At 37.8% G+C, this 11673-nt stretch overlaps 1 protein-coding gene across 1 annotated transcript; it reads right to left on the bottom strand.

Moving 5' to 3' along the window:
• Positions 1-1352: 1352 nt before the first annotated feature.
• On the bottom strand, positions 1353-11340 carry LOC123545130 (uncharacterized). Its single transcript, XM_045331437.2, has 5 exons — positions 11197-11340; positions 9152-10611; positions 8616-8766; positions 3058-3202; positions 1353-2211 (listed from the first exon to the last, which is right to left on the bottom strand). Exons 2-5 carry the CDS (start codon positions 10600-10602, stop codon positions 1553-1555), a joined length of 2406 nt encoding a protein of 801 aa, XP_045187372.2. The 5' UTR covers positions 10603-10611; positions 11197-11340; the 3' UTR covers positions 1353-1552.
• Between the last annotated feature and the right edge of the window lie 333 nt (positions 11341-11673).

The raw sequence follows: 11673 nt of genomic DNA, 5'->3' as shown, positions 1-11673 counted from the left end.
GTTGCTGTTACAATCATCATTATTGTTGTTGTTATTATTATTAGTAGTAGTAGTATCATCATCATTGTTGTTGTTGTATAATGCCCTTTTCGTCCTTTATGCGGTCTGAGTATAGATTAAGATGGTGTAAAATTCCCGTAGAGCGTTATCATATATAGGCACATCACGATTTTGCTGGGGTCATAACTTGTCAATGAGTCGTTAACAGTTGTGACTAAATAAAAACAGCAAAACAGTTTTATTGTTCAAAATATACGAAACATATTATAATGCACGTAGAGAAAATAGAATAAATACAAGAGTATTTTGTATAATACCGATGCCCCACATGATGGGTTGTCCCAATTTCAGTCCCGTGATCACTATGACCTTGGCTAACTAACAAAACACTGGGGGCCATCCACAATCAATAAAATATGTATTGGAAGCAAAGAATGCAACCAAGAAGAATAATAGCATACTCGGTTTGATTGAGACTGTTCATGAAGTTTGAAGTGGCTCTCAAGTTAGTGAACGAAAACAGTTTTCAATGTTCTGAACCCCGTAACCTTGACCTTTGACTTATTAGCCCTAAAACAATATGCGTAATTTCATTTATAAGCTCAATTATGCTATCAAGTTTAACAATTGAGCAGTAACTGTTTTCAAGGTTCAGGCACCTATGACTTTGACCTGATATACATTCACCAAAAACAAAAAGGACTGCTTACTTCATAAGCTCAATCATGCTGTCAAGTTTATAGGTTCTTGGTCAAGCGATTCACAAGTTACCATGCAGATACAGTTTTTAATGTCTAGGTCTCTTTGACCGAGACCTTTAACTTACTATCCCAAAAGCAACAGAAGCCACCTACTTTTTAAGCCCAAACATGCTGTGAAGTTTGAAAATGCTGAGTCAAGTGGTTCTCAAGGTATTAAATGGAAGCCGAATTCAAGGTTCAAACCCCTGTGATATTGACTTTTTACTAACTGCACCCCGCCCCCCCCCCCCCCCCCCCCCCCCCCCCCCCCTACACAAAAAAAAGAAAAAAAAAGAAAAGGGGTCAGTAAGTCCAATCATGATATAAAGTTTAAATGTTCTGGATCAAGCAGTTCTCACAGTTCTCAAATTATTGTGCGCACACCGTTTTCAAGGTTCAGGACTGTGACTTTGATATTTGACCCCAAAACAATAGGGATCATCTACTTCTTAAGCCCAATAATGCTATAAAATTTGAAGATACTGTGTCAAGTGGTTCTCAACTTATTGAACAGAAACCGTTTTCAAGGTCCTGGCCCTTATGTTCCCGACCTTAGATATATAAAAATAAGCATGTTCTACAAAATGTTGAAGGGTACATCATTTATAATGAACATCAATAATCATATAAGCATAATTTTGCAGAAAACAGAACATTATCAACAAATAACAGAAATATTTACAACCTTTTGCAACAATAGGCCCGTTAGTCTCTAGACGTATATATCAAGAGTTCTAGATAAAACACATTTATCTTCACGGACAGAGCTCTAAGCCAGTCGGTGTATACAGAAAAAACACGATGTTCCATTATTAACCACAGCCACCACAACCACCGCAACCACCACAACCCCCGCAGCCTCCACCCCCACAACCTCCCCCTCCACATCCACCTGCACACCCACTTCCACACGCCCCAGAACAACCCCCACAGCCACCAGAGCAAACCGTACCACAAGCCCCTCCTCCGCACGCCGTACCGTCATGACCATAGCCGTACCTACTGGTATCCAGAAAACGGTCATTATACTCGACCGCTCCACCCCAACACATTGCGCACATATTATTACCGTGCAAACTATGAAAGTAATAGTTAGAAGGGGCGCTTATTAGAAGCCCAGCGGCGACTATAAGGGCCAAATCATCTGAGGGTACTCCCTTGACTTCTCTTGACCCCCTCATTATTGAAGGTGGCTTGACTTGTTGCCCTTCTTTCCAACCCTTTGGCCTCGGTACGCACAACACGTGCAGTAAAGATACGGAAAAAGCTAGAGCAATATTTTCCGCGACTTCGGAACAACTTTCGTCTACAGTAATTGTGCCTTGTTTGAGGTCTATATCAGAAGAAGCTATATCGAAATAGTATCTTTCCGACCGGTAGCCAAGAGTCAGCGTCTGTGGATATTTCATAGTTGTTAGATTGTAGAATCGTATACACAAAGTCCCAGATGATCCATGTTCGCCACTTGTATCTGCATAAAAAATAAATGCATTCAACATACCGATAGTAGACTTTGATTGATAAAAGGCAATTTCGACCGACCACTCCTCCGCCACCATGCTTTTAACATACTTGTTATAACATTGGGAGCCGATACAGGCGGCAAGCGGATACATCACTATCCAATCACCAGACAAGCTTAAATCTGTGTCTTACCCAATGATCCATTGTAATGGAAACATGGCCTGTTTGGAGGTTTTACTGTCTTATCATAAACGTAAAGGTAAACTTAAACATAATATTAAGAGTTGCATAGTAATGTTCCAACATTACCAGCACCTCCGTCAAATGCACACGAAGTGCGCGCGCACACGGGCGCACACGCACACGCACGCGCACACGTACACACTTGTATTACATAGCTATAAACCCTTTAAAAAGACTAATAGGACTAGTGTAACCCTTTGTATGAAAAGAGAAATAAAGAGTTTAAAAATACGGACAGAAACAGTCTATAGAGTGATGATCACACTCACAACACTACTTACATTATACAGTCGATGATTATATTTATATATATTTAAGACATACTATATGAGAAAACCAACATAGTGCATTTGCGACCAGTCTGGTCAGGATCCATGCTGTTCGCTTTCAAAGCCTATTGCAATAAGATAAACCGTTAGCGAACAGCATGGATTCTGGTCAGGATCCATGCTGTTCGCTTTCAAAGCCTATTGCAATAAGATAAACCGTTAGCGAACAGCATGGATCCTGACCAGACTGCGCGGATGCGCTGTTAGTCAGGATCCGTGCTGGTCGCAAATGCACTATGCTGGTTTTCTCTTGGTGCGGCTCAATTATATTTAAAACATACCACTACTTGGAGCGACTCCTCGTTTATAGCCATCCCATCTTCCAGTAACAATCCCCCAGTCTCCCTCGTTGTTCTTGATCAAAATGGCTCTCTCACCCTGCTTTGGGTTCAGAGTAATAACTCCTCCGCCTGTAGGGAATTTTAACTGAAATATTAAAAAAATAAGCTGATGTGACATTGCCCCTGTCTTGTTTTGCCTAACTGGTGTATATCAAACGTTGAAATGTTTAGACTACCATCAGTTCCTTTAAATTTCAAAATGCAACAAAGAACCCTATACTTTAGTACAGAATATAATATGTCTTCTTCTTACAATATAAAAACAAACAAACAGAAAAAATGAATGGTATCTCATTTTTGTGTGCATTTGAACGAAGTGGTATAAGGAAAATTAATTTGTGCTGATGGAATCCTGTCCCCGAATCCTGTTTTCCAAACAAAAAAAACCTTGTCCAAAACATACGCACTCGGGTAATTGAATATTTCTAAAAGTAAAAGTTTTAAAATGTCAGTTACTAGTAATCGAAAATGACATAACATAACAAAACAGTATTTTGGCAATCAAGAATTAAATACACAAGCAGGATCCATGCTGTTCGCTTTCAAAGCCTATTGCAATTAGAGAAACTGTTAGCAAACAGCATGGATCCTGACCAGACTGCGCGGATGCGCAGGCTGGTCTGGATCCATGCTGGTCGCAAAGCCACTATGTTGGTTTTCCCATGGCGCGGCTCATATATGTCCAAGAAATAAGATAAGGGAGGACCTTCATTTCTTTAAAAAAACGTACATTTTTATAGACAGTTACAGAAAAAGAAAAAAGTATAGAATATTCATAAATCATTGAAATAATGAATACATTTGCTCTCATTTGTTAAATTTACTAACTTTAAATTAAAAGAAATGCCAAAATGTTTTTCGAAGACGAAGACACATCTTTTGAACCGCACCACGGGAAAACCAACATAGTGGCTTTGCGACCAACATGGATAAAGACCAGCCTGCGCATACTGTTCGCTTTCAAAGCCTATAGTCCTGTTCAATAAGGGTTGTTATCTCCCCTGATTTATTACTCCCCTTGTGAACTCTTCAGTGCCAAAAGATAAGATCAGCATACATACAAAATATTGGAGAGCGAACATGATTAACTGAATTTGCATATGTTACAAATTGCTGATTACAATCTGTTGATAGAAATTGAATATTTATCATGTTTATACATGTAAAATAATTGATAAAAATGTAAACAGCATGTATATGCATTATCAATTATGTGACGGAAATTCTGTTACTTTGATTACATTATCAAATAATTGAAATCATGAGTGTCCTGATATCCTAGTTTATGCAGGATCTGAAACGAAATTCTAAGTCTTACTGATGTTATTCTTTTTGAACTTTTTTTTAAATATACAGACACTGCTGCTTGATCTAAAAGAATAATTTGATACAAATAGTAAAATGACAACAAACTTTCATTAAATACATGTATAGCTGGTATTGAGAAAGACCATTTTTAAAGAAGTTGAAACAAATGCCAAATATTGTTAAAAAGTGAAGCGAGTGTCGATTCCTCTTAAATATTTTAAAACTATTGCAGACTTACAGAGAGGATACTTGATTGTTTTAGTTTAAGATTGAAATATATTTCAAATGATTGGAACACCATAATTTATGTAATATTTCTACGAGTGGGCAGCCACAAGAGAGCATGTAAATTATGGTGTCCACAAGTGAAATATTTTCATATCTTATACTGAAACAAACAAGTTTTTTTTTATTGTATATAATGTCAGTGGTCTTAATTAAATTAAATATCTGTTTACCCGTGCAATGTTATGCGCGCATTGTGTCACGACATCACAATGTTGTGACATCACGATTACTTTGTCAAACGATGTTATTATGTTTCCATGTTTCTGTTACAAGCGGGAGTGTATATATCTTTATGTTCATGTTTGTATTTGTATATTGAAGTATTTTTACATAGAATTTCCTATCGCTTATAATTCATATTTTTTAGTGTACCATTGAAAAATTAAAATATTTTCAGTACTTTGTAACAGTGAAAATATTGATTTTATTTCATTGATGTACTTCATTGAAAAACATTAAATAACAACTGTTTACTCCTTTCAGCAAAGAAATTGTCGAAAATGATTAAAAAATATTAATATGCAGAAAGACCTATGTTCCCTAAAGTGAACCTGGTTAAAGCAGTCATTTACCAGTGTTCAATTTCATGATAGTTTGAACCTCATTTACACAGCCACATTTATCACTTTGATCTAAAGACCTACTGTTACTTATACACAGTTTTATTTCATAGTTAAACGTTAATTTCTGCAATTTTTATGCCCCCGAAGGGAGGCATATTAGTTTTCAACTGTCCATCCGTTCGTTAGTTCGTTCGTTCGTTCGTCACAACGTTAACTTTTTGCATGAAGGCACTTTACTCGCGAACCACTGCACCCAGGACCTTCAAACTTCACATGCTGATAGTACTTATTAAATACACGACTCCTATTGACCTTGGGGTCACCAGGTCAAAGGTCAAGGTCACAGGGGCCAATGTTAACTTTTTGCATGAAGGCGCTTTACTCGCGAACCACTGCACCCAGGACCTTCAAACTTCACATGTTGATATAGTACTTATTGAGTACACGACCACTATTGACTTTGGGGTCACCAGGTCAAAGGTCAAGGCGCTGCGGGGGCATCTGTCACCATTAGTGACAGCTCTTGTTTCCTTCTTTATATTCCGCGATCAATTCAGTCGGTACCGGGCTTTTTCCCAAAGTGACAAAAAATCGCTGAATTTATGCTCCTATTCAGGCTATTATTTGACAGTCAGAGCGGGAAAGCTTATATACTGATCATGAGCTAATTCCCTTCAGCCATTATGCCATCTCAATGATATTGAAATTACTCCCATCTGGCAGTTGTTGGGTTTTGTTTTTAAAAAGTTAAACATTATTTCAAGAATTCTCTCAAATTCACGAAAAAAGTCAGCTAGTTATAAAAAATATAATTATGGAAAATAATATGTCATATTTTGTTCGGCGAAATATTTCAATTATTAAAGAGGCGGAATAGCACTTCTTGATCAATATGAAGGAAAGTTCCATTTTAGGATGAAGAATCTGCTAAAATACGTTTTCTTCTTTGAATCATTTGGCAGCGATGGCATAACATCTGCTTTGGCATAGTAGTGGGAACAATTATCTGTGATTTTGTGATATCTGACTGTGTGTAGATGACCATCTTCGTAGAATACTTTCGCTTTCAACTGCCTATTAGCATTCATGTTTTCAGAGTCAAAAGTTTCAGGTAATTATACAAATCCTGCGTTAAAAATGGTAAACGAGACAAATTGTTGCCCCACACACCTTTTAAAGTCTTGGGCTCCGGTATTTTCTCACCAAGAGGAGTACAAAAAAAGTTCTGATTGTCGTTGATTGTAGCGCTGATCGTCTTCGGTTTGCATTTCACGAAGTGGCCTCGTGCCTAATTTAAAAGTCCTTTAGCACGTTTTATTAATTCCGGCCTATTTCCTGACACATATGTACCTCTATCTCTTAAATAAACCCTCAATTCACGCACTGATTGTTTGTCAAAGTCACACGGTTCATCGATTCCATTGATCGTCGCCATTTTCTGATTTTTTTTTTTTTTGCTCATTGGAAGTAGTTTTTAGCTTACCTGAGCACGAAGTGCTCAAAGGTGAGCTTTTGTGATCGCCCTGTGTCCGTCGTCCGTCGTCAACAATTTGACTGTTAACACTCTAGAGGTCACATTTTTGGCCCAATTTTAATGAAACTTAGTCAGAATGTTAACCTAAATAAACTCTTGGATGAGTTCGCTATTGGGTCATCTGGGGTCAAAAACTAGGTCACCAGGTCAAATCAAAGGAAAAGCTTGTTAACACTCTAGAGGTCACAATTGTGGCCCAATCTTAATGAAACTTGATCAGAATGTTACCCTAAATAAAATCTTGGACGAGTTTGATACTGGGTTATCTTGTGTCAAAAACTAGGTCACCAGGTCAAATCAAAGGAAAAGCTTGTTACACTCTAGAGGTCACAATTTTGGCCCAATCTTAATGATTCTTGATCAGAGTGTTATCCTTAATAAAGTCTTGGACGAGTTCGATATTTGGTCATCTGGGGTCAAAATCTAGGTCACCAGGTCAAATCAAAGGAAAAGCTTGTTAACACTGTAGAGGCCGCATTTATGACTATATCTTCATGAAACTTGGTCAAAATGTTAATATTGATGATCTTAAGGTCCAGTTTGAATCTGGGTCATGTAGGTTCAAAAACTAGGTCATAGGTCAAATCAAAGGAAAAGCTAGTTTACACTGTAGAGGCGACATTTATGACCATATCTTAATGAAACTTAGTCAAAATGTTAATCTTGATGATCTATAGCTCAACTTCAAATCTGGGTTAGGTGGGGTCAAAAACTAGGTCACCAGGTCAAATCAAAGGAAAAGCTTGTTAACATTCTAGAGGCCATATTTATGATTGTATCTTCATGAAACTTAGTCAGAATGTTAAACTTGATGATCTTTAGGATAGGTTCGAATCTGGGTCATGTCGGGTCAAAAACTAGGTCACCAGGTCAAATCAAAGGAAAAGCTAGTTAACACTTTAGAGGCCACATTTATGACCACATCTTAATGAAACTTGGTCAGAATGTTAATCTTGATAATCTTTAGGTCAAGTTTAAATCTGGGTCAGGTGGGATCAAAAACTAGGTCACTAGGTCAAATCAAAGGAAAAGCTTGTTAACACTCTAAAGGCCACATTTATGATTGTATCTTCATGAATCTTAGCCAGAATGTTGAACTTGATGATCTTTAGGTCAAGTTTGAGTCTGGGTTATGTCGGGTCAAAAACTAGGCCACGGTGTCAAATCAAAGGAATAGCTAGTTAACACTTTAGAGGCCACATTTATGACATATCTTAATGAAACTTGGTCAGAATGTTAATCTTGATGATTTTAGGTCAATAGGTCAAGTGAGCGATACAGGGCCATCATGGCCCTCTTGTTATCAATAACGAAAACTCACGCAAGGGAAGTAACAACCTTATTGGACAGGACTATTGAAATTAGAGAAACCGTTAGCGAACTGACTGCATGGATCCTGACCAGCCTGCGTCATACTTGCAAAGAACATTAAGAAACTTTTTGGTACCCAGCTGCAAACAATGGTCAATAAGTATATTAGTAACTGAATTTCACAGTAAATACTTAAATGTAATTGCAATATCGGTTCGAAGAATTAATTCGATTCTAGCACGTTATCAAGGAACATTATGTACATCCTTGACGACATCCATTGAATACGTGTCCGTTTTGTTTGCTTTTCTTTCCCAATGCGTCAGTATAATGTTTGACGCTGTGACTTTATAACTGCGATGTAAAAATAAGAAACTGTTGCATAATAACACACAATTTTCAGTCTTGACTGGTAAACAAATCAGACCGTGCGTTTGTTCATAAAATCTACATGTATAGCTGAAATACTGTTTTAAACAAACAAAGAACGTTACCTGTGTCGGCAAGGGAAGCTGGTCCGAGGCGACCAGGTGCGCTATAGCACTCATTTTGTCATGGTAGAAGACTTGAACCACCGACATCACGAGTGGTGCGCTGTGAATAGTCCGCACTGTGAATTCGGTCTTACCACTGTGATTCAATAGCCTGCAAAAGTAATTTAAGTCCATCTATTTCAATAAGTGAACTGACGCAGAAAATACAATGTCCATCTCTGTACTAAAGTCGCACACTATTGATACGTCTTGAACATTATATCGAAACAGTACTAGTAAATGGAAAGGAGAGTATTAAGGTCGAGAACCTTTGATCCCATGGAAATGAATTACTAAAAGTCTAAGGAATTTTTAGCGATTGGAGGCTTATACAAGTCTGAAATCGTTGTTGAATGAAAACCAACAAAACAGTCGGATTGACGGTTATCGCATACAGAAGGTAACATTATCAGATCGCAAAGGAAATAAGAGTATGCCAATACGCATAAATTGAAAAACAAAAGACAAAGGTATCGCAAAAGCTTTTCCTTGTATACCTGTGGGATGCAACTTGACATCTATTGTCTATGCCTTGCGGAAGCCTATCAAGAGACACCGGACCCCATAACTCCTTTATATTCTCTGGCACGGTCGCATTTTCATATCTCCCTTGCTGAAGCGACAACGAAACGCCAGCACGTGATGGTCTTGAAAAATGACCGATGACCTCCAGGGAAAAACCTTGGCCTATCCCAATTCTTTCATGAAACCTCCCGCCATTTTGTAAATTTTGTTCTGCTTCTAAATGTGGTAGGAATGGAAGGTAGTTTGATCCATGGACAACTTTTGATCCCATACACAATCCGCCTTTCTCTTTCAGCGTGAACTTGATATTGTTTGATATACGGCCATTAAAAGTATGCATCTTTTGATTTTCATTCCATACTATCTGCGAACTTCCTTTCGGGCAATTTTTGGGTCTACGCCATTTGAATATTTGAGTTTGCTCAGTAGTATTGACTGCGCGATGAGCGTACAGAGAAATGTTTTCGTATTGTTTAGGTGCACTTGATACGAGCGTGAGCGTAATTGAGTCAAATATAATCGAGCAGCTCTTTGCAGAAAACGCTGTGATCTCTTCCGGTGTTATTTTATGTAGGACACCTGATGGCGGATTTCCACGATACATCGCTCCAAAGAAGGTGAAGGATTCGTTGTAGAAATTAGTCCAGTGTTGACGTGTTTTGGTGGTGGCGATGCTAAGCTTTGATCCGGCGCTTCTATCAGTTGTAGAGTCGTCATGGTTCAACAGCCTTCCAAGTAAACGGTGCATGTCATTTTTATAAACAAATGGGCTCAACTGATGAGTGTGCCACATTAGATCAATGTCGTAACACGGAACCAGGAACTCTTCCGGAAGCTGCATTTTCAAATAAATGAACATCCGGTACCGAAAGATGGAGCTGGAGAGGAATTGTGGATCCTGGTAATGAGGAAGTGATACTTGGTAGTAAAATGACATTTGGCGTTGAGCTGCAGACAATATATCATAAGACAATCTGGATTTGAAAGAATCTATGACACTAGAGTCATAAGGAATTGTATAATCCACGTGAAATGGCTCATGCTCGCCATGATATTTCTTTGACCAGTGCCCTTGTGATTTTAGCTGAGCAGCCTTGGCATCTTTTTGATCGCGCAGAACATGATTTATCGGACGGTTAACGATGGCCATACAATCCTGTTCGTAAGCCCTTGGGCACAACATGTGACAGTGCCACACCCACGCGATGCCCAATGGGGCAGACAGGCATTCTTTCGGATAATCCGCCGCAAGCGGGAGCCAGTATTTCTCATATCTGTAAATAGCTCTCTTCAGTACATGTGTTTCTTTAAGATATCCGGCATCTTCCACTTTCTTGAGGAACTGAATGTGATAAACAGCTTGTTTCTCCAAGTTCGCACCAAATTGTATCCGACTGGCGTTGTTTTTGTGTACAGAACTCATGGTCCCAACCTATAACACAGCAGATTAGAAAATGAAAAATACAAATTTAGATACATAACAATGATTAATACGGTACAATGTGGAATGAATATTGTAAATGGACTGTTTTACTTACATTTGTTTTACGTTTGCATGTTGTATTCTCATAGAAAGACATCTGCATTTTAAATTCTCCATACGTTATATCAAAAAAAGTCAAATTGCTCTTATTTTAACACCTATACTAACACGAGCACAAAACGGCCTATTTCAGCATCTAATTTTTAACACACTGTCGTCAACAATCTATCATACGAGTATTGTTCAACAGTAATAGTTAGATTGATTCACAATACATGTTTAAGAAGAATAGGTAATACCATAATTGTTTTTCTTTATTTACGTTCAAATGTAGTATCAACTAACCTTAGCTGAGAAAGCCAGTTAGGTGCAAACCACACGAGTTTGCAGTAAAAGTCAAATCTTAAACCTACTCTGCGGTGAACGCATAACATATATTACCAAAATAATCCGGTATAATATTTCAAATGACTTTAATTTCGAAAAATCTTCATAAACAAAAAATACGTATTTTCAGACAATTAAAGATATTACCTTTCCCTTGTTTTAAATGTTCAAACACAAGATATTGCTTAAAGAAATATCCCTTTCTCTATATAAAAATATTTCTAAAAGTTCATTTAGAGGACAAACATGTGTAAGCCTACGTCATTTAAATCATATGACTTAAAAATAATACAATGCCTATGTTCGATCAAATATTGTACTATTTAATTGACCTGTCAAAACATATTTCTGGCTTTTCATGCTAATTTTATTTAGGCGTGAACAGAATATAATGAAAGCCGGGGACAAGTTTTGACAAATAAATTGTACAATACTATTAAGTTACAGTAAATTTATCGACTGGCAGTGCGCGGGGGGTGATCAATAAAGATCTATTTTTAACACTGTTTACCCGCCACATAAAGAAGGAACATTCAGCAAGTCGTTTAAGACTGGTTAAAGGTAACCGATAATTTCAGTGCCCGGTGACCTCATGATTTTTTGTATCATTTTTGTACCATTTGA

Source organism: Mercenaria mercenaria, chromosome 1 (assembly GCF_021730395.1).
Source record: "Mercenaria mercenaria strain notata chromosome 1, MADL_Memer_1, whole genome shotgun sequence".
Taxonomy (NCBI): Eukaryota; Metazoa; Mollusca; class Bivalvia; order Venerida; family Veneridae; genus Mercenaria; species Mercenaria mercenaria.
Note: the sequence above shows the minus strand (reverse complement) of the source record. Positions and strands in the feature narration are given on the sequence as shown.

What these genes read in the sequence shown, in the direction of transcription:
- LOC123545130 (XM_045331437.2), bottom strand. Translation starts at nt 10,602, where the DNA reads ATGAGTTCTGTACACAAAAACAACGCCAGTCGGATACAATTTGGTGCG. An exon ending in AGCTTCCCTTGCCGACACAG is followed by an intron (nt 3,203 to 8,615) that starts GTAACGTTCTTT and finishes TTAATATTTCAG; the next exon opens with TTAAAATTCCCTACAGGCGG. An exon ending in AGGAGTCGCTCCAAGTAGTG is followed by an intron (nt 2,212 to 3,057) that starts GTATGTTTTAAA and finishes TTTTTTATGCAG; the next exon opens with ATACAAGTGGCGAACATGGA.